This window comes from Callorhinus ursinus, unplaced genomic scaffold (assembly GCF_003265705.2).
Source record: "Callorhinus ursinus isolate GAN/ISIS: 27379988/994484 unplaced genomic scaffold, GSC_fseal_2.0 scaffold45, whole genome shotgun sequence".
NCBI lineage: Eukaryota > Metazoa > Chordata > Mammalia > Carnivora > Otariidae > Callorhinus > Callorhinus ursinus.
The window spans coordinates 6113743-6139004 of record NW_027397107.1 but is presented as its reverse complement, the minus strand read 5'-3'; the positions used below and the strand labels follow the sequence as shown (position 1 = coordinate 6139004).

At 43.3% G+C, this 25262-nt stretch overlaps 1 protein-coding gene across 1 annotated transcript in view; it reads left to right on the top strand.

Annotated features, from left to right (window-relative positions):
* TICRR (TOPBP1 interacting checkpoint and replication regulator) overlaps positions 1–25262 on the top strand; it is a 43365-nt gene that overhangs the window by 16740 nt on the left and 1363 nt on the right. The window contains exons 9-20 of the mRNA XM_025893142.2: positions 821–918; positions 1248–1341; positions 1434–1513; positions 1677–1916; positions 2408–2504; positions 4988–5045; positions 6412–6558; positions 17922–18012; positions 19105–19166; positions 20495–20629; positions 21213–21370; positions 23124–25230. Of these exons, the coding sequence (XP_025748927.1) occupies positions 821–918; positions 1248–1341; positions 1434–1513; positions 1677–1916; positions 2408–2504; positions 4988–5045; positions 6412–6558; positions 17922–18012; positions 19105–19166; positions 20495–20629; positions 21213–21370; positions 23124–25230 (3367 nt within the window). The remainder of the gene's footprint in view (positions 1–820; positions 919–1247; positions 1342–1433; positions 1514–1676; positions 1917–2407; positions 2505–4987; positions 5046–6411; positions 6559–17921; positions 18013–19104; positions 19167–20494; positions 20630–21212; positions 21371–23123; positions 25231–25262) is intronic.

The following is a 25262-nucleotide window of genomic DNA, read 5'->3' as shown; positions in this document are numbered from 1 at the left end:
CATGAATAAATAAATAAAATCTTTAAAAAAAAAAAAAAAAGCTTGCTAGATGATTCTTATGCACAGGGAGTATTGCCAGTCATTGGTTTAGACCATGCTATCATTGTTTTTATTCATGTTTAGTGGTGCAAGCCAGGTGCCTCTAAAGTGGACAGGAGTTGTTTACAGTCTTTTTTTATTTTCCTTTCTTCCTTTTCTTTTTTTCTTTTCTTATTTATTTATTTAAAGTAAGCTCCATGCCCAACGCAGGGCTTGAACTCACAACCCTGAGATCAAGACCTGAGATCAAGAGTCAGATGCTCTACCAACTGAGCCAGCCAGGCATCCCCATGGTCCTTAGATTTCTCAGTCACTAACTTAATGGAATCTTTTTTTTTTTTTAAGGAAGGTCAGATATGCAGGCTTGTTGTAGCTATGCCCCCTTGCTCTCAAATACTTTTTATCATGCTCCTTTTGAAAATATGAAGGAAAAACATTTTTTTTTTTTAAGGTTTTATTAGAGTGTGTGAGCACGGGGTGGGGCGGGGGAGAGGGAGAGAGAGAATCTCAAGCAGACTGCATCAAGCACAGAGCCCAATGGGGGGGGCTTGATCCCATGAACCCTGATATCATGACTTGAGCTGAAACCAAGAGTCTGACACTCAACCGAGTGAGCCACCCAGACACCCTGCACATTCATTTCAACTATTTTTCATTCAAATGAAATAAGGGAGCAGTTCATAAGGGAATGTACTTCCCTTCTTAGGACATTAATCAGCTGTGAAATGAATTAGAAATAGTAAGTAACTCAGAGTTCTATTTAATAATTTTGTATTTTCAGAGGAACTGCGTGAATCAAGTAAAAAATAGCCTCTTAAAAACTAGCAAAAGTCTTCGACAGAATCTAGGGGAACAATTGGATGAAGATAAAGTCAGAGAGTAAGTAACTACCTTGATTTATTTATTTTTTACCATCACTCCAAAACAGCTCCAAGATTTTCTTGGATCCATTTAAAATTGATTGATAAGTAAGTAAATAAATAAATGCAAACTCGATTGCCAGTTGCTCATAGAGGCTTTTTGTGGTTGATTCTTGGTGATGTTCTGATGTGCAGTTTGAGTTCCTGTTTACCTGATAAGCATATCGTTATTTGGAGAAGGCAGTGGCTCTTCTCCTTTTTGGTTGTCGGTTCTTTTGTAAACAGATCTTTGCTTTTAGTTAAATGGCACTCAAGATAGATATGACCCAAGTATTTTATTCTGTCAAGGTGCCAACTTCAGGTATTTCTTCGTTTGGAGCTGTGTCTGCAGTGCCCTTCCATACACGAAAGCATCGTTGAGATGGAGCAGGTGGTGAAGGAGGCAAGTATATAGCTCAGTGCTGCTGGAAATAAGCCTGAGGCTCTTAGCTTCCCTGCAGAAGGCGTATGGTAATTTTCGAATATCTTCTTCAGGTGACAGACTTGCTGCGCATGGTGTGTTTGACTGAGGATTTGGCATACCTAGCAAAGTTTCTGGAAGAAATTTTGGGATTGTGAGTTTGATGCCTACTAACTTTAGAACTATTTTACCAGGAATTGCATGTGGTATTATGTGAGAATTGTGGAATTCTAAGGACTGTTTGTCCTGCTGGATGAGGGATGGAACAGAGAGGGTGGAATGGTGGCCATTGCATATTTAACCAATTTATTCCACAGGTATATTGACTCGATCCCGAAGACCCTTGGAAATCTTTATGACAGCCTAGGGTTTATGATTCCTCAGAAGCTGGCTGGTGTCCTTCCTCTAGATTTTTTCAGTGATGACTCCATGACACAAGAGAACATATCACCCCTTCTTTCTGTGCCTCTTCTGTCAAGTGCTCATAGATCAGTGTCGGGTGGCACTGAATCTGACCAGCTGGAGGAGCTTCGAACCCGATCAGCTAAGAAGAGAAGGTGGGAGCTCCAGGAATTGAAGGAATTACTTGCTCTGTTGTAGTTCTGACAGAGGGCAGTTGTCTTGGTATATAACTTGTTGAATTACTAGTTGCCCTTTTGTCTGAATCCCAAAAGCCATCTAGTGGCATTCCTAACATGCAGCATCTGGCATCCTTTTTATTATCCAAGGAATATACAGGAATGATAATGTAGTCCCCAGTGCCCTTGCCTATCCACGTGGGGTCTCCAGTAGCTAGGAGCCTTTTATGAGATAAGCTTCGGGCTTCAGTGTACTTTGTTTTCCTTGATGCTCTTTGTTCTTCATAACTAGTTGAATTGATAGTAGTTAACTTTTGGAAATTGTGAAGTTGTCGTGTTTTGCTACAAATTCAGGCCAATGCCAACATAACTGGCTTCTATTAGTGTATTATTTTCAACTCTGATTCTTTTCTAATTTACTCGTAACCTCTATTGAATGTATAATGGCTGTTTGTTTCTATTTTTAAAAGGAAAAATGCATTAATAAGACATAAAAGCATTGCAGAGGTTTCGCAGAATCTTCGACAAATTGAGATCCCCAAAGTGTCCAAGAGAGCTACAAAAAATGTAAGTTTTTCCCAAGGGACAGGAAATAGTGCTACCAGATCTGTTCCTCCCAGCACAAGTTGACACAATAAGCTTGAAGGGCAGTGTCTACTTTGAGGAAGTGGACACTGGAGGATACAGAAATAAAACGATGTTTTTATGAATGAGTATTCAACTGGAATCCAACAACTAAAGAACTATAAATTTGCTAAAGATAAACCAGTTTACCCAAAAGTATGACAGTTAGAGGTGATACAAAGAAAAACAGAAAGGAATGAATAAGTTAATTAAAAATCTTTAGAGGGGCGCCTGCGTGGCTCAGTCATTAAGCATCTGCCTTCGGCTCAGGTCATGGTTCTAGGGTCCTGGGATCGAGCCCTGCATTGGGCCCCTGCTCAACAGGAAGCCTGCTTCTCCCTCTCCCTTTCCCCCTGCTTATGTTCCCTCTCTCGCTGTGTCTCTCTCTGTCAAATAAATAAATAAAATCTTAAAAAAAAAATCTTTAGATAAGCAAACTCAAAATAATAACAAAGCAGGGGCGCCTGGGTGGCTCAGTTGTTAAGCTTCTGCCTTCGGCTCAGGTCATGATCCCAGGGTCCTGGGATCGAGCCCCGCATCGGGCTCCCTGCTCAGCAGGAGGCCTGCTTCTCCCTCTCCCACTCCCCCTGCTTATGTTCCCTCTCTCACTGTGTCTCTCTCTGTCAAATAAATAAAATAAGTAAATCTTTAAAAAAATAACAAAGCAAAGAGACCACTGAAAAATAATGTGCATCATAATAGGACTTTGGTTGCAGACCAGAAGGTGCTTTTCAGTACATTTTACTTCAGTAAGGTGGGGTGGGGGCAGCTGTCATGAAGCCAGGTGATTGCTGGGTTTTTTTTTGGTGGCAGGTGTGAGAACTTGAGGCTTTGTTGGTTGCAAAAAAGAAAGAAACCCAGCTGGAGTCTATTTATTAAGTAGAATTGATATCTTGGTAAGGAAAGAAGGGAGACAGAGTGCATTGAAACTTTTTGAACTGCCTGAACTGAGAAGAGTTAAAATTCTGTAAGAACTAGCTTTACTAGCATTAATCATCACAATAGTGCTTCTGTTTCTAGAGATGTATAGCTGTCCTTTGGAATTGGAGGTGGGATTGTTTTAAGAGTTAGTGGTGTTCACTTCCTTAGTATGCCTTAATAAGTATAAGTGAAAAAATGCAAATCTTGTGTATCTTGGAATCCTGATTGGAGAGCAGGAAATCCAGAAGTGGGTGGCTACAAAGGTGTCAGACCTCCTTTCTCTCTAGATGTTACAATGATTTGCAGTCCTTTCTAGCACTCCTTAAGTCAGCCTCTATGTGGTAGTTCATTCTTCAAGAAATATATTGGCATAACTGGAAAGAAACAAAAGCTTTAAAAACAATTCCGTTGTTTATTTTTTTTAAAAGATTTTATTTATTTATTTGACAGAGAGAGACACAGTGAGAAAGGGAACACAAGCAGGGGGAGTGGGAGAGGGAGAAGCAGACTTCCTGTGGGGCTGGGAGCCCAATGCAGGGCTCGATCCCAGGACCCTGGGACCATGACCTGAACCGAAGGCAGATGCTTAACGACTGAGGCACCCAGGCGCCCCTTAATTCCGTTGTTTAGATGCATCTAGATTTTTAGACTATTGAATAGTAAATAGATTAATGCAGAGAAGTCCCTAAGAGTATAGTCATCCTCTAATTTATATGGGTTTTCCCTTATTTTTTAGTTATAAAAAGTATATATGGTCATCGTTAAAAAAAATTAAAAATCCTATAAAGTTAAATTTAAGAATGTCCCTTCTCCATTCATTCTTTTTTTTTTTTTTTTAAGATTTTATTTGAGAGAGAGGAGCAGGGGAGAGGGAGAGAATCTCAAGCAGACTCCCTGCAGAGCCTGCCCCAGGAGTCCGATCTCACAGCCCTGAGAATCTCACAACCTTGAGATCGTGACCTGAGCCGAAATCAGAGTCTGATGCTCAACTGACTGAGCCACTCAGTCGCCCCACCATTCATTCTTCAGAAGTAATCCTTGATGACTGTTGTGTCTGTCCCAGGCCCTTTTCTCTATATACCGATAGCACACATCAAAGGTATCTTCGTCCCTGTTACACACAGACGTACACATTACAAGCTGAACAAACCTGCTGTACTTGTTCTGGTTTCGTTTTTTTCTTTTTTCCCTTTTTCCCATCATGGACTTGTTTCTCTGTATGTACAGATAGGTCTTCCTTCCTTCTCTATTTCTAGAGGTCTTCCTGAGGTTTTAATGTCTGCATTGGATGGATGTATCAAAATTTGCTTCACTCTACGGATATCAAGGGTGTTTCTTGTTTTGTATTACAATGCAGGCTTCAGTGTCCTTCGAACATGTATCTGTTTTTGTGCATTTTACAAGTATTACTGTTAGGGATTCCTACAAGCGGAACTGCAAGGGTCAGAGGATTTCATGTGGAATTTTTATTCTTTGAACTGAATGCCGATTTCCTCCTCTTCCAGGAGAGCTCTCGTCCTCCTCTTCAGCAGCCTGTACTTCCGGTGAAAGATCCAGTACAAGGTACACTGTGCTCTTGCAGTGCACACATTTATTGACTAGCATGACAAACTTAGTTTAATTGCACATATTTTAGCAGCTGCATACAGTTATAAATTAGAATTTTGTATAATCGTTGGTTAATGAAATCTGTCCAAATACCACGTGCTAGGAGAATGAGGTATTCACATGGTCTCAAAATCCTGCATTCTGCAAAATCACTGGCTGGAAATTTTTTTAAAAACACTATTATTATGAAAACCACAGAAAGGAAAAGAAGGGATGATAAACTGGTTTAGGTGAAGGCACTTAAAGTGTGACCACTGAACGCACCACATGGTCCCTGCTTGCGTCTTAACTTTCATGGGTCGGGGTCGGGGAGCGGTAAGGGATATTGCTGACCATGAGAGAAGTGGGAAGATGGATAGTATGCTGGGTGCCCTGCCCTTGTTCTTGGGAGATGTGCTCTGAAGTGCAGGGAACTGAAGGGTTGGGATGTCCCCACCTTACTGTGCAACTTCGGTGGGGGAAAAATTCTGTAAACATAGAGGTGCAGAGAGAAAACAGATGTTGATGGCTGGTGAATTTTAGTGTTGATTCTATGTGTAATGTGTTATTCTTTGAAGCTTTCTGTCAATATTAAACTTTGAAAAACTTGGGAAAAACCAAGGAACAAATCAGACTTGGCTGTCAGGTCCTAAATCCATTTCAGGCATTTGTTTTGAAACTTGAGTGTTGTTGGTGTCCATAACAGTAATGTCGGTCACTAGTGGGTAAATATCAGGGCTCCTCCCAGCTTGTAGATCAGGGTTAATTTGGTTTGTATTTAAATGACCTGCTTTTAGAGGAGTTTATCCTTAGTGTTTGGGTAGCCGCCTCTGGGCCATCTTGCTTTGGACTAAGATGCCATCCTGCTAGCTTTGTCAAGTAGTTTTTGACTCGGGAGCTGCTTCTCCTAACTTTGAGTCTAAGTGGCCACACAATTCTCATGTCCTGGAGTCAAGAAGAGCATTTAAAATAACCTAGCAAATTCGTAAAATATCGTAAGAAGAATGAGATTTGTGGAATTGAAAGGAACAGTTCCTCTCCTTGGAGCTGAGCAGAATACAAAGCAGTCAAAAGGTCTAAAGTGAGGAAAATCATCATAACAGTGGCGTATAGTAAAAGGACTCTGACCTCCATTAGCCAGCCTCTTAAGGATTGTGTCCATTTTACAATGAGGACAGCCTCTAATTTAAGTGATGTGGGCCTTCCTCGTGTTCCTGAAAAGTTGGATTTAAACTGAATTTGTAAGAGTAGTTTGCATCATGTGAGTATAATATTTAAGGAAATCCTATTAGTAAATGTGAATATTAGTAAATGTTGCTTTTTCTTTTTTTAATGCTTTCAGAAGTGACCAAAGTTCGAAGAAATCTCTTCAACAAGGAAATGATTTCTCCTTCAAAGAGATCAGCAAAGCGGGGGTTGCCGAGAAGCCACTCTGTGTCCGCAGTGGAAGGTCTGGAGTGTAAACTTGACAACTTCAGGAGGACCAAAGGTACTATCTTTTAGGGTAGCCAAGAGAAGGGGGGCTCTTGGATCCAAAGCAGCCTCCAGACTCTATTTGTTGCAGAAGCTTATTGATCTGTTTTCCTCTCTGTGGTTACCATCAGTTTTCCCCTTGGGGTCTCTCTCCCTCCAAGCTTGGATGAAGACTTGATCCTGGTATCTGCTCAGTCTTCCCCTTCCTAGTCGCCCCCACAGACAAACATCTATTTTACAAAACCAATGAAAAAGGAAGGATAGTGACCAGTTGTTTTCAAGTCTTTTGAGGGTTTTTTTGTTTGTTGTTTTCTTTTTTCTTTTTTGTTCTTTTAGTAATTAAGTAAAATATGATTCACCTGTCTTTGTTATATTCACAGAGTTATGCAACCATCATCATAAATTCCGGATCGTTGTTTTTTTTTGTGTTTGTTTGTTTTTTGTTTAAGATTTTACTTATTTACTTGACAGAGACAGAGAGGGAACACAAGCAGGGGCAGAGGGAGAGGGAGAAGCAGGCTCCCTGCTCAACGGGGAGCCTGACATGGGACTTAATCCCAGGACTCTGGGATCATGACCTGAGCTGAAGGCAGATGCTTAACTGACTGAACTGCCCAGGCACCCCCTGGGTCCTTTTTATCACTCTAGAAAGAAACTCCATTTCCCCTGACTTTCCTAGCTGGAGGCAACCACCTATCAATCTACTTGCTGTTTCTGTGGATTCTCCTCTTGTGGGTATTTCTGGGTTTGTTTTGTTTTTTAAGATTTTATTTTGAGAGCATGAGCAGAGGGGAGAGGGAGAAGCCGACTCCCCGCTGAGCAAGGAGCTCAATGTGGCGCCCAGTCCCAGGACCCTGGGATCATGACTTGAGCTAAAGGCAGATGCTTAACCGACTAAGCCACCCAGGCGCCCTCTTGTGGGTATTTCTTATAAGTGGAATCATACACTATACACCAGCTTTTTTCACTTAGCATAATGTTTTTAAGCCTTATATACGTGTGGTAGCATGTCTTAGCACCTCATTTCTGTTTATTGCCCATAATATACCATTGTACGGATGAACTGCCTTTTATTTATCCCTTCCATCAGTTGGTAGACATTTGAGTTGTTTCCACTTTTCAGCTATTGTGAATAATGTTTCTATAAACATTCATGTACAAGATTGTGTGTAGACATGTTTTCTATTCTCAGGCACATGCCTTGGAATGAAATTGCAGGGCCATATGGTAACTCTGTTTAACTGTGAGGAACTACTGAATCATTTTCCAAAGTGGCTATACCATTTTACATTCCCACTAGCAATGTATAAGAGTTCGTTTCTCCACACCTACCTTCTGTTGTACCCCCCCCCTTTTTTTAAGTAGGCTGGGGACCCCTGGATGGCTCAGTTGATTGCACATCTGACTCTTGATTTCGACTCAGGTCATGATCTCAGGGTTGGGAGATTGAGCCCCGAGTCAGGCTCTGCGCTCAGCATGGAGTCTGCTTGATAGGCTCGCTCTCCTTCCTGCCTGTCCATCTCCCTCCCGCCCTCCCTGCTTGTGTGTTCTTTTTATCTCTCTCCAAAATAAATAAGGGGTGCCTGGGTGGGGCAATTGGTTGAGCCTCTGACTCTTGGTTTTAGCTCAGGTCATGATCTCAGGGTCGTGAGATCGAGCCCTGGGTCAGGCTTTGCGCTCAGCATGGAGTCTGCTTGAGTTTCTCTCACCCTCTCTCTTTGCCTTTCGCCCCTTCTCTTTCCCTCTCTCTCTCAAATAAATAAAGAAATCTTTAAAAAATAAATAAATAAATAAAATCTTAAAGTAGGCTCCACACCTAGCGTGGAGCCCAACTGGGGCTTGAACTCATGACCCTGAGATCAAGACCTGAGCTGAGATCAACAGTCGGTCGCTTAACTGACTGAGCCACCCAGGGGCCCCTGTTGTCCCTCTTTTTGATTCAAACTGTCCTCTTGGGTGCATGTGTGGTGGGATCTCATTGTGGTTCTCAGTTGTATGTCACTGATAACTAATTTTGAGCATCTTTTCATGTGCCTGCTGGCTATCTGTATGTCTACTTTAGAGAATGTCTATGCAAATTTTTGCCCATATTTTAATTGAAATGTCAGGTAAAAATTGTCTTGTAATAGTTGAATTGCAAGAATTCCTTATATATTGTAGATATTAGTCCCTCATCAGATAAATGATTTGTAGATATTTTATCCAGTCTGTGGGTTGTCTTTTCACTTTGATAGTGCCCTTCAATACACAAAAAGTTTTCAATTTTGATGAAGTCCATTTTAAAGCAATTTATGAATTTTTGTCATTGCTTATACTTTTGGTGTCATAGCTAAAAAACTGCTACTTAATCCAGTTTTAGAGTTTAAGCTGTTCCATTTCAGTCTTTGATCCATTTTGAGTTAACTTTTGTGCATTATTTTGTGTGAGATAGGAGCACAATGTCATTCTGTTGTATGTGGCTGTCCTGTTGTCCCAGTCCCGTTTGTTGAAAAGACTTCTTTCCTCATTGAGTTGTTGTGGCATCTTGGTCAAAGGTAAAATGACCATATATTTTAAGGTGTTAATTATTTTTTAAATGTTAGGTAGAATTCAACATTAAAGCTATCTAGTCCTGAGTTTCCTTTGTGGGAAATTTTTTGATAACTAATTCCATCCTTTACTTGTTATAGATTTATTTAGATTTTCTGTTTCTTCGAGTCTGTTTTCAGTGTTTGTGTCTTTCTAGGAATTTGTCTATTTCTACTTTGCTGTTATACAGTTGTTCATAGCATTCCCTAATAGTCCTTTGAATTTCTGTGAGGTTGGTATCTATGATCCCTCTTTCATAGTCGTTTGGGTTTTCCCTCTTGGTCAGTCTAGTTAAAAGTTTGTCAGTTTAATGATCTTTTCAAAGAACCAACTTTTGATTTCATTGATTTTTGTTTTTAATTCTTGATTTCATTGATTTCCTATGCAGTCTTTACCATTTCCTTCCTTCTACTTGCTTTGGTGTTAGTTTGATCTTTTTGAGCTTTTAAGGTTAACTTTAAGTTATTGATTTGAGATCTTCTTTTTTAATACAGGCATTACAGGTACACATTCCCTTCTAATACTGCTTTAACTGTATCCTCTAAGTCTGGGTATGTTGTGTTTTCATTATCTCAAAATATTTTCTAATTTCCCTTGTGATTTCTTCTTTGACCCATTGGGTATTTTAAGAGTGTGTTGACCTCCGTGTATTTGTGAGTTTCCCAGATTTCCTGCTGTTGTTAATTTCTAATTTCATTCCATTGTGGTTGGAGAACAAACCTTGTATTTTAGTCTTATTTTTTGAGACTTATTTTATGCTCTACCATTTGTCCTGTTAGTGGAGAATGTTCTGTGTATGCTCAAGAATAATGTGCATTCTCTTGCTGGGTGGAGTGCATTACTATTCATCTTTTGACCTATTTATTTTATAATTGAAAATTAATTCCCTTTATTTTACCCATCCCTCACCCACCTCCCCTCAGGCAACCACCAGTTCTATGTATTTAAGAGTCTGGGTTTTTTTTGTTTGTTGGTTTTGTTTTTTGGATTCCACATGTAAGTGAAACCATATGGTATTTGTCTTTCTCTGACTTACTTCACTTAGCAAAATACCCTCTAGGACCATTCATGTTGTCACAGATATCAAGATCTCATTCTTTTTTATGACTGAGTAATATTCCATTGTATATATACCACATCTTTATCCATCCATCTATCAGTGGACACTTGGGTTGCTTCCATATCTTGGCTATTGTAAAGCTGCAGTAAACATAGGGGTACTTGTATCTTTTAAGAATTAGCAGTTTCATTTTCTTTTTTTTTTAAGATTTTATTTTTATTTTTTTAAAGATTTTATTTATTTATTTGAGAGAGAGAGAATGAGAGAGAATGAGAGATAGAGAGCACGAGAGGGAAGAGGGTCAGAGGGAGAAGCAGACTCCCTGCCGAGCAGGGAGCCCGATGCGGGACTTGATCCTGGGACTCCAGGATCATGACCTGAGCCGAAGGCAGTCGCTTAACCAACTGAGCCACCCAGGCGCCCCAAGATTTTATTTCTTTATTTGACAGAGACACAGCGAGAGAGGGAACACAAGCAGGGGGAGTGGGAGAGGGAGAAGCAGGCTTCCCACCGAGCAGGGAGGCCGATGCGGGGCTCAATCCCAGGACCCTGGGATCATGACCTCAGCCGAAGGCAGACGCTTAACAACTGAGCCACCCAGGCACCCCTAGCAGTTTCATTTTCTTTGGGTAAATACCCAGTAGTGGAATTACTGGATCCTATGGTAATTCTATTTTTAAAATTTTTAAGGAAACTTCATACTGTTTTCCCCAGTGGTTGCATCAGCTTGTATTCCACCAACAGTGCACGAGGATACCCTTTTTTTCCACATCCTCGCCAACACTTGTTTCTTGTGTTGCTGATTTTAGCCATTCTGACAGATGTGATATCTCATTGGTTGTTTTGATTTGAATTTCCCTGATGATGAGTGATGTTGAGCATCTTTTCATGTGTCTATTGGCCATCTGGATGTCTTTGGAGTGATGTCTGTTTTAGGTCTTCTGCCCATTTTTAATTGGATTAGTTTTTGGTGTTGACTTGCCCGAGTTCTTATTTTGGATAGTAACCCCTGATTGGATATGTCATTTGCAAATATCTTCTCCCACTCAGTAGGTTGCCTTGTTGTTTTGTTGGTTTCCCTTGCTGTGCAGAAGCTTTTTATATTTTGGTGTAGTCCCAATAGTTTGCTTTTGTTGCCCTTGCCTGAGGAGATATACTTAGAAAGAAGTTGCTAAGGCTGATGTCAAAGAAGTTACAGCCTGTGTTCTCTTCTAGGATTTTTATGGTTGCAGGTCTCACATTTAGGTCTTTAATCCATTTTATTTTTGTGTATCGTGTAAGAAAGTGGTCCAGTTTCATTCTTTTGCATGTAGCTGTCCAGTTTTCCCAACACCATTGATTGAAGAGAAGACTGTCTTTGTGTCATTGCATATTCTTGCGTCCTTTGCTGTAGATTGACCATATAAGTGTGGTTTATTTCTGGGCTGTATATTCTGTTCCATCAATCTTTGAGTCTGTTTTTATGGCAGTACCATAAGGTTTTGATTACTACAGCTTTGTAGTAGATCTTGAAATCTGGGATTGAGAAGATTGCTCTGGCTAATTGGGGTCTTTGTGGTTTCATACAAATTTTAGTATTACTTGTTCTAGTTCTGTGAAAAATGCTTTTGGTATTTTGATAGCGATTGTATTGAATCTGTAGATTGCTTTGGGTGGTATGGACATTTTAACAATATTAAATCTTCCAATACATGAGCATGGTATATCTTTCCATTTATTTGTGCCATCTTCTATTTTTATCATCAGTGTTTTATACTCATAATACAGGTCTTTCACCTCCTTGATTAAGTTTATTCCTAGGTATTTTGTTCTTTTTGGTGTAATTGTAAATGGGATTGTTTTTCTATTTTTTTAAACTTTTTTTTTTAAGATTTTATTTATTTGAGAGAGAGAGTGAGCATGAGAGAGAGCCCACGAGCAGGGGCAGAGGGAGAGGGAAAAGCATACTCCCTGCTGAGCAGGGAGCCCAATGTGGGTCTTGATCCCAGGACCCTGGGATCATGACCTGAGCCAAAGGCAGATGCTTAACCAACTGAGCCACCCAGGCACCCTTGTTTTCTTTTTCTTTCTGCTACTTCATTACTAGTGTGTAGAAATGTAACAGATTTCTGTATATTAATTTCATATCATGCAACGCTACTGAATTCATTTATCAGTTCTAGTGGCTTTTTGATGGAATCTTTAGGGTTTTCTATATTTGTCATTGTTTCATCTCCCAATACTTTTACTTATTCTTTACCAATTTGGATGCCTTTTATGTTTTGTCTGATTGCTGCAGCTAGGATTTTCAGCACTGTGTTGAATAAAAGTGGTTGAGAGTAGACACTCTTGTTCTTGATCTTGAGGAAAAGCTCTGATTTTCACCATTGAGTATGATGTTAGCTGTGGGGGTTTTTCATCTATGGCCTTATTACATTAAGGTATGTTCCCTCTAAACCTATTTTGTTGAGCGTTTTTATCATGAGTGGATGTTGTAGTGTGTCAAATGCTTTTTCTGTATCTATTGGGATGATCATAATGGTTTGTATTTTCTCTTGTTTGTGTGAAGTATCTATCACGTTGATTTGCAAATATTCAGTCATCCTTGCTTCTTTGGAATAAATCCTACTTGATTGTGGTGAATGATTTTTTAATGTATTGTTGGATTCAGTTTGCTAATATTTTGTTGAGGATTATTGCATCTGTGCTCATCAGAGATACTGGCCTATAGTTTTCTGTAGTGTCTTTGATTTTGGTATGAGGGTAATACTGGCCTTGTTGAATGAATTTACAAGTTTTCTTCCTCTTTTATTTTTTGGAATAGTTTGAGAAGTTGGTTTCTTTTAATAATTTTTTTAAAAAGATTTTATTTATTTGTCAGAGAGAGAGCACGCAAGCGAGCATAAGCAGGGGGAGAAGCAGACTCCCTGCTGAGCAAGAAGCCCAATGTGGAACTTGATCCCAGGATGCTGGGATCGTGACCTGAGCCACCCAGGCGTCCCTCTTTTAATAATTTTTATCACTTTATTGATATTCTCATTTTGTTCATACATTGTTTTCATGATTTTCTTGAGCTCATTGAGCATATTTAGAAAACTTGATTTTGATGTCCTTGACCAGTGACTTTTTTTGTTTTTGGCATTTTGAGGGCATCAACTCTGTTTTCCAAACTTTTTGTAAAGCATCGTATTCCATGTTGTGTGTGGTCAGTGAAGTTTCTGTTCTGTTAGCTCTGTTAACCAGTGACCTGACAAAGATTTCCTTAAATGTCTGACTCCAAAAAGGGAAAAGCAAGAAGGTATTCTTGTCCCTTTAAGTATTCCCAGGGATGGGGTGCCTGGGTGGCTCAGTTGGTTAAACACCTGACTCTTGATTTCAGCTCAGGTCATGATCTCAGGGTTGTGAGATCGAGCCCTGAGTCGGCCTCTGTGCTCTATGTGAAGTCCACTTGAGTATCTCTCTCGCCCTCTGCCCCTCCTCCCGCTCGCACGCATTCTCTCTCTCTCTCTCTCAAAATAAATAGAAATCTTAAAAAAAAATCTTGCCGGGGGTGCATTTAGGGAAAGCCACTGCATCCACTGCATCCTGAGAGGTCCAAAAACAAGGCAAGTGTCTGCACCAGCCCCACAGGAGTCCACCAGATTGACCAAAGCACACAACCCCAGGTTTGGAGGACCGAGTCCCCACTGTCTGTCTGCTCCCCATCAGCCAGCCGCTCCGAGAAGGTGGGCCTCTCCCCACTGCTGCAGCGGGGCTGAGAAAAGGAAGTCATACCTGTTCGCGCATGGCGTTCCCTTACCAAAAATCAGCATCTCGCTTTCATGTAAAGCATTTCCCTTGTTGTTGCAAGTGTCCAGTCGGGTTCCATAGTTCCAAAATACTTGATTCTGATCATTTTTCCCCCTAGCTTACTAGTTGTTTTTGGTGGAGAGACCAACCTTGAGAGCTTCTTATGGCACTGTGTGTGTGTGTGTGTGTGTGTGTGTGTGTGTGTGTGTGTGTCCCGGATTATGATTAATATCTTATAACAGCCTTATTCAGATTAATACCAGTTTAATTTCAGTAGTATTCTAAGACTTTGCTCCTATAAATTCAGTTCTCTTTCCTACTCCCTCCTTTGTGCTATATTGTCATACACATTATATCTTTGTACGTCGTATGCCCATCAACACCAATTTTTATTTTTACTTAATTATTTTTTTAAAAGTAGGCTCCATGACCCAGTGTGGAGCCCCAGCACAGGGCTCAAACTCAGGACCCTGAGATTGAGACCTGAGCCAGGATCAGGAGTCGGACACCTAACCTACCAAGCCACCCAGGCACCCCCATCAACACCAATTTATAATTGTCACTTTATCTTTTAACTCCTAGGAGAAGAAGAGTTACAAACACAAAATGTTTTTGTGCTGTACATTATATTTATTTATGTAGTTCCTTCACTGGTGCTCTTTAATTCTTCCCATGGATTCATCTCACCCTTGAGTGCCTGTTCAGCCTGAAGGACTCCCTCTAGTGGGGCAGGTCTGCTACTTAAAAATTCTCTGTTTTGTTTTTTGGGGGGAAGTTTGTTTTTAATCTGGGAACATGCTAATTTCCTTCATTTTGAAACAGTAATTTTGCTGGACATAGAATTCTTGGTTGAGTCTTTTTCTCTTTCAGCCCTTTGAATACATCATCACAGTCTTTTGTCCTTCCTTTCTGATGAGAAATCAGCTGTTATTCTTCTAGAGGCTCCTTTGTACTTGATGAATTCCCTGATCTTTGGCTCCTTTCAAGATTCTCTCTTTGACTTCTTACAGTTTATGATTTGTGTAAGTGTGGATCTCTTTGACTTTATCCTTCTTGGGTTATTGAGGTTCTTGGACGTGTAATGTCTTTCATCAGAGTTGGGAAGTTTTCAGCCCATATTTCTTCAGATGTTCTTCATGCTTCTCTTTCCTCTCCTTCTGGGATTCCCCGTATGTGGATGTTGCACTTGACAGTGTCTCACAGATGTCTGAGACGGCTTCTCGTCATCTTTTTTTCTGTCCCTCAGTCTGGATAATGTAAATTAATCCATCTTCAAATTTGTTGATTCTTCTCCTACCTCATATCTGTGGCTAAACCATTCTAATAAAATTAAAAAAAATTTTTTTTATTAACATATAATGTATTATTTGTTTCAGGGGTACAGGTCTGTGATTCATCAGTCTTACACCATTCACAGCGCTCACCATAGCACATACCCTCCCCAGTGTTCATCACCCAGACACCCCATCCCTCCCACCCCCCTCCACTCCAGCAACACTCAGTTTATTTCCTGAGATTAAGAGTCTTTTATGGTTTGTCTCCCTCTCTGGTTTCATCTTGTTTCATTTTTCCCTCCCTTCCCCTATGGTCCTCTGTCTTGTTTCTCAAATTCCTCATATCAGTGAGATCATATGATAATTATCTTTATGACTGACTTATTTTCACTTAGCATAATACCCTCTAGTTCCATCCACGTATTGCCAATGGCAAGATTTCGTTTTTTTGATGGCTGCATAATAGTCCATTGTATATGTATATACCACATCTTTATCGATTCATCTGTTGATGGACATCTTGGCTCTTTCCAGAGTTTGGCTACTAATTTTTTCATTTTTCAGCTTTAGAATTTCTGTTTGGTTCTTTTTTGGGATTTCTGTCTCTTTGGGGCAAGTCCTCAGTTTCCTACTTCCCTTTGGTTCTTTGGATGGAAGTTTTTAGGTTTTTGAACATATTTCAAACAGCTAATTTAGAGTCTTGGTCTAACAAATCCAGTGTTTGGAATTCCTCAGGGACTGCTTCTAATGGCTGTTTGTTGTTGGGTTTTTTTTTTCTCTTTTCCTGTACCTGAGCCAAACTCTCTTGCTTCTTTGCATGTCTTATGTTTTATTGACAATTAGACATAATAAGGCAGTTCTGACAGACCTGTCCCTTCCCAGCCAGGGTTTGTTGTCATCATTAGTGCCACTGTTTGCTTGGTGGCTTTCCTGAATTTAATTCTTTAAAGCCTGTATTCTGTCATGAGTGGCCACTGACGTCTACTCAGTTTGCTTAGTGATCCCGCTAATGATCAGACAGATTTCCTTAAATGCCTGGAACCAGTAAGTTTCTCAGCTTTTGCTGTGAGGGTCTTAGGTGCGTTGGTTCATTTTCTCAGAGAGAAATGTAAGCTGCCTAGCTGAGTACTGAAGGCCTCAGGTTAGCCATGGGTGACAGCTTAGACCTTAGAGGTTTCTTTCTTTTTTTTTTTAAGATTTTATTTATTTATTTGACAGAGAGAGACACAGTAAGAGAGGGAACACAAGCAGGGGGGAGTGGGAGAGGGAGAAGCAGGCTTCCCGCTGAGCAGGGAGCCCGAGGTGGGGCTCGATCCCAGGACCCTGGGATCATGACCTGAGCCGAAGGCAGACGCCTAACAACTGAGCCACCCAGGCGCCCCAGGCCTTAGCGGTTTCTCGGGGGGCATGCACACACCCCTACATTGCATGGAGTTTCAAATTCCTAAGACTATGTTGGAGGTTTGCAGAGGATCCTGTAGACGTCTCCTTCCCGTGTTCCCTTTTAAACTTTTGGTTAGCATATTGTTTGCCCCAGCTGTTACCACTCCCTCTGGCAGCTGTGATGTTTACAGTTGCTGCCGATTGGTTTCAGAAAGCGCTCCCTGCAAAGAGGTTGTTTGCCCTGGGTGAGTTCTGAGGTCAAACAGAGACCACCCCACCCTGGGGCTTTGCAGGAAGCTGCCAGACAGGTCAGATAATGACAGCTGGGAGTGGCGCTTTGGAGAAACCTCAGTCCGGTTCGGCCCATTCACAGGCCCCTGTTGGTTTGCACAGTGTTTGCAGACTGTTCTCAAGGCTACAGGGCTGGGGAGAAGGGGGGTCAGGACCCAGGCAAGATAAAGTTCTGTGAAGCTCGCTGTACTGCATTCACTGTTTTTCTTGGATAAATACTCCATGGATTGTTATAAACTGGTTAATTTCCAGAGTTCTAAAACGGATTTTGCCTCTTTTTGCCCAGTGTTCTCATTCCTTTTATGGAGGAGAGTTATTTCAGAGGTCCTTATGCCACATTCCTGCTGATATCCCTTCTCTTCCTAGTCACTTTTTTTTAAAGATTTTTATTTATTTATTTGACAGAGCACAAGCAGGGGGAGCGGCAGGCAGAGGGAGGGAGAGAAGCAGGCTCCCCGCTGAGCACGGAGCCTGATGTGGGACTTGGTCCCAGGACCCTGGGATCATGACCTGAGCCAAAGGCAGACGATTAACCAACTGAGCCACCCAGGCGTCCCACTTCCTAGTCACTTTTAACTCCCTTTAAACTAGTCCTCCCATGAGCAGCTGAGTTACACAATCTACTGCGGAAATTTATGCCAGCTGGCTGGATCTTATTAAATACCTTAAAGCTGCATGACATATCAGCATTTTTGCGTACTTTATTTCATTTAATTATAAATATAAGAACCACTGATGAGTGACGGTATAAGCTCTAATAAGTGTTTTTTATTTTTTTCAGGATTGCTTATTAGAGAATAATTTTACAATATTTTATATTGGGTTATTATTTAGTCTCTAATGCTGATAAACTGTTGTATCATGTTAAATTGAATCCTATGGTTGGTTAGACGTTAGTCCAAAAACCATCAAGTGAAAACAAACAAAAACCACTCTGGCATGAGTAGTAAGCCATACATAAGTTTAAACTGCCCTCTTTGGCTTGCTGCTACTTCTTGATAAGGTTAAATGAAATTTACGCTGTTTACATTTTAGGTTATCACAGACTGCTGACTAGGAGTGTGGCTGAGACTCCAGTACATAAGCAAGTGTCCAGAAGGCTTCTTCATAGACAAATCAAGGGCAGGTGAGTAACATCCTTGTCTAGTTGCTTCGTGCACCCACACGGCCTTGCTAATGGTCATGTGGGCTGTTGTCCATCTCCAAAAGCCTCTTGTGACTCCCATCTTAACTGTCTTGTTTATAACCAAAGAGTGTTCAGCATTCTATAAATTCTACAAAGGCCAGAGAACCATACAAAATGTACTTTTTTGTCTCACTTCTTACATTTGGCATAATTATTTTGAGATTTATCCATGGTGTTGCATGTGTCCATAGTTCATCTGTGTGTGTGTGTGTGTGTGTGTGTGTGTGTGTGTGTGTGTGTGCGCGCGCATGCTGAGAAGCATTCCATCAAATGGATATTCAGCATTTTTTTAAAAATCATTCATCATTGGATGGAGGGAGTCGTCCTGGCTGCTGGGCAAGACTGGAAGTCTAGGATCTCACCTTGGCCTATGGGCGTGGTGGGGCCAAAGTTTTCCGTGGCAGTTAGTGTCTGGGAGTTTATCATGCTAGGTTGCCCCTTTCCTGGTTCTTTAGCCAGAGCGAACTGGCTTTCCTTAGAGCAGTTTTTGTACTTGTTGATGTATTTGGGTTGTCCGTCCCCCCGCAGCACCCAGTCTGGGATCTATGAAGCAAAAAGGTAACTCCGGGAGCTTACTCTCCTGTCTCTCCTGGGGTCCAGAGGTCCCCAGGCAATCTGCCTCCTTTTGCCGCCTTTTAGTCTGTAGTTCACTTTCTATACAACATCCAGGGCTTTTAGCTGCACGTCACAGGAACAAAAGGGAGCCTTGTCAGGGCTTCATCTAGACATTACTCGTGTACAAATTTTACACACTTGTATAAGAATCTGCAGGACAAATTGCAAGAAGTGAAATTGATAGATTAGAAGGCATACATATTTCTAATTAATTTTTACATTGTAAAACTGCTTTCTAAAACGTGCTAACCATTTTACTTCAGCCGGTAACGTGTATGAGCGTGCGTGCCGGCACTGGTGTTATCAAACCCGGGGCTCTTCATTGCTTTGTGAGGTGAGAGACGGTGTATCTCTAATGTGCATTAAGTAGGAGTTAATAGTGACATTGAATAATCCTTATGCTTGTCGTTCCTTAAGGTCCTCTGATCCTGGTCCTGATATTGACGTTGTGGAAGAGTCCCCAGAAAAAGGAGCAGATGGTAGTGCCTACATTTGCTTTGCGTTGCACACAGGTCTTGACCTCACAACTCTGAGATCAAGACCCGAGCTGAGATTGAGTCAGATGCTTCACCAACTGAGCTACCCAGCAGCCTCTCTTTTGTGTTGCATTTTAACTAGTTTCTCTGAAAACGTTTCTGTACTTGTGTTCTCGCTCAGCATATCCTAAAGATATTTTAGAGATGTTGTGACATCTCTGGGCCCACAGTATAGCTCAGTAAATATTTATTAGTAAATGGTCTTTTACACAGAATTTACCAAGGGGATTTCTGGAGAAATCTTTTTACACAGTAGAAATGGGATTCAGGGTACAGGCTCACTACTGTATAATACAAAGTGCTGTGGCTTATTTTAAAAGTGCATGTGGGGTCACCTGGCTGGCTCTGTCGGTAGAGCTCTTGATCTCGGGGTTGTGAGTTTGAGCCCCACGTTGGGTGTACAGATTACTTAGAAATAAAATCTTTTTTTCTTTTTTAAATTTTATTTATTTGAGAGAGAGAAAGCAAGAGCAAGGAGGAGAGGCAGCGGGAGAGGGCGAAGCCAGACTCTCACTGAGCAGGGAGCCCGACGCGGGGCTCAATCCCAGGACCCTGGGATCACACCCCCTTCTTAAAGACCTGACTCCCTGTTCCTGTCCCCCTTTCCTGCTAGCTGGGTGAGACAGCCAGCCCGCTCTTGTGCTCCCACATTGTCCCATGAGCCAAAGGCAGACGCTCAACCAACTGAACCACCCAGGCACCCCTAGAAATAAAATCTTAAAAAAAAAAAAAAAATAGTACTTGTGATTCAGGAGTTACCCCCAAAAAACTTTCTTTTTTAATGATTCAAGTAATTTATTGTAGAAATTAAGAAAATAGAAGCAAAATTTTAATAGTCGGTAATCCCACAATTTGGAAATACCGTTAAGATTTGAGTTTTAATAATACTCTTACTGGTGTCGTTTCTATACAAATGTATGTAACATAAACAAAACTGCAATTAAAATTTTTTTTTTTTTTTTTTTTTTTTTTTTACAAAAGTCACACTATATAAGCCTTTTTTTCCCCCCCACCCAACATCGTGGTTAAAAGGCTGGCAGTTTGAGACTTCTGAGGGTGACAGTCTAGTGGATCAGTGGGTTTCTTGTACCCTGGGGCAATATATTATACTCTTTATAGCTTTGTTACAACACTTCAGAAGTCTCAAGTTAGTAACTTGTCAGATTTCCGTCTTGTATGTGGCATTACGTAAATTTTACCATTTCATATGTGGGAAAATGTAAAAAGCTTGCATTTCTCCCTGGTTACTAACTGGGATTCTGGTTTTGCAGAAGTAAGCTTGAGACGAAGTCCTCGAATCAAGCAGTTGTCACTCAGCAGGACGAATTCTGGTTCCTTCTATTCTGGGTCTCAGCTAAAGTCTCGAAATGTGCAAAGAGTTCACTCATTCCAGCAAGACAAGTCAGGTAACATGCTTGCTCACCTGCCTTCAGAATTCTGGGCCTACTCAGCGGGAAGTGTTTTTGGGAAAAGTACAAAATTTGACATTTTCTTTCTTGACACTGGAGCAGTAGAATAGCTATGTCCGTTAGAGGTTCAGAGTGATGGACGATCCATGACCTTCATTAACAGTGTCCTCCCTTTGGATTCCTACAACTGGTCATCCACACTATCCTTAGAGGTGATTTATCCATTCAACAGGAATTACCCATTATTTCCACCTTGTGTTCATATTCTACACTCAAGCGTCCAGGTAGAAGGTGATATTGGTTTGTCCTTCATGCTTTTATCCATTAGGTCTGGATCCTCAGATATGTGTTTTTACATTTACAAATAGTTTTACTTGCCTAACATATATAAGGGCTGAAGTTAGTATGCGGGCTTATTAAAATTCAAGATGGCAGCAATAATTGTAGTTGCTGGCACAATTAGGTGGGATCCGTCCCCACTCCCACTTGCTCTAAAAAATTGTCCTCTTGTATAGACTGGCTGTTCTATTAGTATTGGGAGGGCAGGAGCTAAGAAAGACTCACTGTTTTTGACTTGCAGACCAAAGAGAAAATTCTCCAAACCCAAGTATTCGTTCTCCCAAGAGGCTGTTTTTTGGGGCATTGTCTGAGATGGTCAGTCCCTCAGAGAAGGGTTCAGCTCGAATTCAGAGGCCTTCAAGAAACCCACTGGGCTCTGAGATACCCATAGCTTACCAGGTAAAACATTTCTGTAATGTTTAAAATAGTGTGGTCTTGAGGGGAAAACAGAGACGTGGCCCAGAAAACCCACTGAGTACATTAGGAATGAGAAAGCAGGTGATCTGTAGCTACTAACAGCTATTTGGGGGTGGTTGGGTTGATCCAGATGAATGAATATTGGGTATGTGGGGATGTAAGGCAGTAGTCTGGCTGAGGCCATTGTGGTGGGGAGAAAATAGAAATGATCTCCTCTGGTCTGTTGGTTTCATCCACCACTTTTATCAAACACTATGTATATATCTTTCTGAAATGTGCAGGGATCAGTCCTGTTTCCCTTACATTGTCCACCCAATCTAGTCACCCACCTCAGAAAGTTGAGAGTCACTCTTGACTGCTCCCTCTTTCCAGACAGAACCAATCAATCAATCCTACCACTTTTATTTATAGACCGCATTTGATACCCATTCCCTCTTCTCCATCCCCTGCAGTTCCTGCCTGCCTTCGGTTCTGCCTGGAACATTTCAACTGCCTTTTCCCTCTCATGTCCATCCTGCCCCCAGAAGCCGGAGTGATCTTTCATACTGCGTCACTTTGCTTAAAGCTCTATGACTCTTTGTTAAAGCAGGGTTTTCTAGGTTTTCCTAAAATGGAACCCTTTTATTAAAAAAATAATCTTTGCTTGGAAACCCAATAAAACGGCTTAGAGGTTGGGGGAGGACACAAAGCTCTGGGGATGGGTTTGAAGACCACCGATCTCCAGGACCAGGGTCAGTCCTCCCAGACAGGCATGGGCTGCTGTGGGCTGGCTATGGCCCTTGCCTCTCACCCTCCTTTGCTTCATAATCCACTTTCCCGGCCACATCAGGCTGCATGCTGGCCTGCACACAGCTGCTACTGTTCATCTTAGGCAAAGGAAGAGTTCCTACTTTCCCACCTTTGGCCTTTACCTGCTGACACCCCCTTCTTAAAGACCTGACTCCCTGTTCCTGTCCCCCTTTCCTGCTAGCTGGGTTAGACAGCCAGCCCGCTCCTGTGCTCCCACGTTGTCCCGTGCGTGGCCCTGTCAGTGCACTGGTGACACTGTGTTGTTATCTGGCTGTGCCCCATTGAACGTGAAATGCCCACTAGACCAGGATTCCCTTGAGATAATCAAATAGAAACGATAGGTGTCTGATCTCCTTTATATATTGGGTGTGTAACTGCCTTTTGCAGAAAGGGAGGGGGATTGGCTGGGGGTCTCCTTCCTGAGATGGCTGTGTTGCTGTACTTTAGGTGTCTGTATATTCCATACCCTACCTCCCCCGTCACAGACACACACACTCACACGGGGCCCGGCACATGGTGGGGGCGTGGCAAGCACATGCTGAATGCAGGTGAACAGCAGAGGATGTGACACCTGGAGGCCATGTTAGGCAGAGATCAGAAGGAGCAATCTCCTTGAAGAGAAAGGTAGCTGTGAGTGGTAGAGTGACACGTCGTTAGAGGCAAATAACGAGGCAAAGTCTGGTTTATTGCCGTATGCATATTACGAAAATTTTTTGTCTTAGACCCAAGATTAGATTCAGTGTTTGGTGCTAGGAAAAAACAGACAAGTGAAATCTGGGTCATGGTTGGAAGTGGAAACGTGTTGCTATTGGAAATCAGCTTACGGTCATTCCATCGGCCCAGAAATCTCCCATCTGCCTTTCTCATTGCCTTAGAGAGGACTAAAATGCTCGATAGAGAATAGGGGTTATGATATTTAGGCACTGAAATAAGCATCTCTTTACAGACTCCTAAGAAGAGTAACCGGAAGTCTCCAAGCTCTTCTAAAGCTACCCCAAGAAGGTTCCCTCGTACGCCACAAACTTCACTGTGCACCCCGGAAAGGCGGCGGAAACTCCCTACAGAAGTGACTCCTGCCAAACAGGTCATTTTTAAAGAGTCCTTAAAAGACTCCTCACATAGCTGGGATTCACCATCTCAACCCAAAGTCACTCCTTGGAAAGGACACTCCCTGGCAAAAGGAGGAACCTCTCCTCTTGAAACGGAGATACCAAGAACTCCCAAAAGGCCAGGGGGTCAGCCACCTGGATTTCTGAATTCTACTTGGCCACCCTCAGTGACTTCCAGTCCCAAAAGCACCTCCTGCCCAGCAGGTCTGACCGGGAGTGAGGGTCTGACGCCCGTCAGGTCCGCACTGAGAACCCCTCCAAGAGCAGCAGCCCCGGGGGGGCGAAGAGAGACCCCTCCAGATCCAGCACACCCCCATCCCCATGTCCCCGGGGCTTCTCAGGCAGAGGAACTCACACAGAAATGGAGGGATAAAGCTGCCTCAGTCCCCAAGACACCGCGGAGCACCAATCTGACTTCTCCCCCCGATCTTTCTCCAAAAAAACCTTTGGCCTCTCCCTTAGGTGAAATTGCCAAGAGTCCATTTTGGGAATTTTCAATAGAATCTCCTCCCCGCAAAGAACTGGATTGGGAAGAGCCCCAGAAGGCACCCCCTGTAGCCTTGTCTCTCTCCTGGCTTGGTCCCTCCACTCCCCACCGAGTCTCACGGATCGCCCAGTCTGAGCCCGTGCCCCCTCGGGCCCCTGCAAAAATTGGAAAAAGGTGCAGAGAGACCTCAGACCTGGAAAGCAGCTCCCTGGAGGGCCGGCCGAGCACCTCTGCTGCTCCTAGGGTCGCCGCAGCTGGCAGCCCCGCCGCCCTCACAGACGCTAGAAAGGACCAGCCTTCCCCGGAAGGACACAGTTCCTCTGGGACCGGCTGCGGGAGTGACTGGTGTATGTCCTCTCCTGTGCTGAGGGCAAGTGCCCCGGGCCATCTCGCTCTCCTGGACGAAGCGGAGCACCACGGCAGCGACGGCTCGCCAGGCCACGTCACGGCAGCGGAAGGTGAGGCGTCAAGGCCGGTGACGGGGCGGGAGAAGCCTTCTCCGTCGGACCCCGGGAGCCCGCCATCCCCTCCTTCCCGCGGGCCCCGCTCTCCCCGGGCCTCGTCCTATGTCCTGCGCCGCACCGCCGACAGAAGGCAGCGCCAGGCGGCCATGCCGCCGGAGAAGCTGCAGGCTTCGACTCGGCTTTCGAAAGCCTCGGCCAGCCCCCAGACCTACGAGGTGGAGCTTGAGATGCAAGCTTCGGGCCTGCCCAAGCTTCGCATTAAAAAGATAGACCCCAGCTGCCTGGTGGAAGCCGAGCCCCCGAGAAGGGAGGAGAGCTCCCTCCCCGGACTCAGCATGCCTGGGGCCAGCAAGTCCTCAGGGAAACCTGAAGCCACCTACGTGTCGCCCCCCTGCCTTCGTCCCTCACACAGCACCCCCGGTAAGAGCGGGGGACAGACCTACATCTGCCAGTCCTGTACCCCCACCCGCTGCCCCTCTAGCACCCCCTCTCCGTTTCAAACAGACGGTGTCCCCTGGACCCCGTCTCCCAAGCACAGCGGGAAGACCACCCCTGACACCATTCAGGACTGGCCGCGGAGGAAGAGGGCGGGGGGCGGCAGCTCTGCCGCGAGGGGCGACATGGGCACAGACCTTCCCGCAGGCGTGTTCCTGCTCGAGCCGGAGCGAAGGGAGCGAGGAGGTGGCCTTGAACTCGGCAGCAGCAGGACTCCCCTCCTGGGGGATTTTGAGCTTGAGGGGGTGTGCCAGCTGCCAGACCAGTCGCCTCCCAGGGACAGTGCGCCTCAGGCTGAGGAAGCCTTCTCCTGGGGCCAGTTCGGGTGGGGTTCCAGGAAGAGGCTCCTTCCCGCCAAGGAGGAAGCGGAGTGTCCAGCCAAGAGAGTGTGTGAGGAGCAGAGAGGAGACGCAGAGCTGAGCAGGAGTGAGGAGTGGTCTCCACGTGCCAGTGGGTGGCACGTCCCCTCCCTGGGGGCTGACGACGTGTTCGTGCCAGGTGAGTCCGCGGCCCTGGGGTGGCAGCCGGCG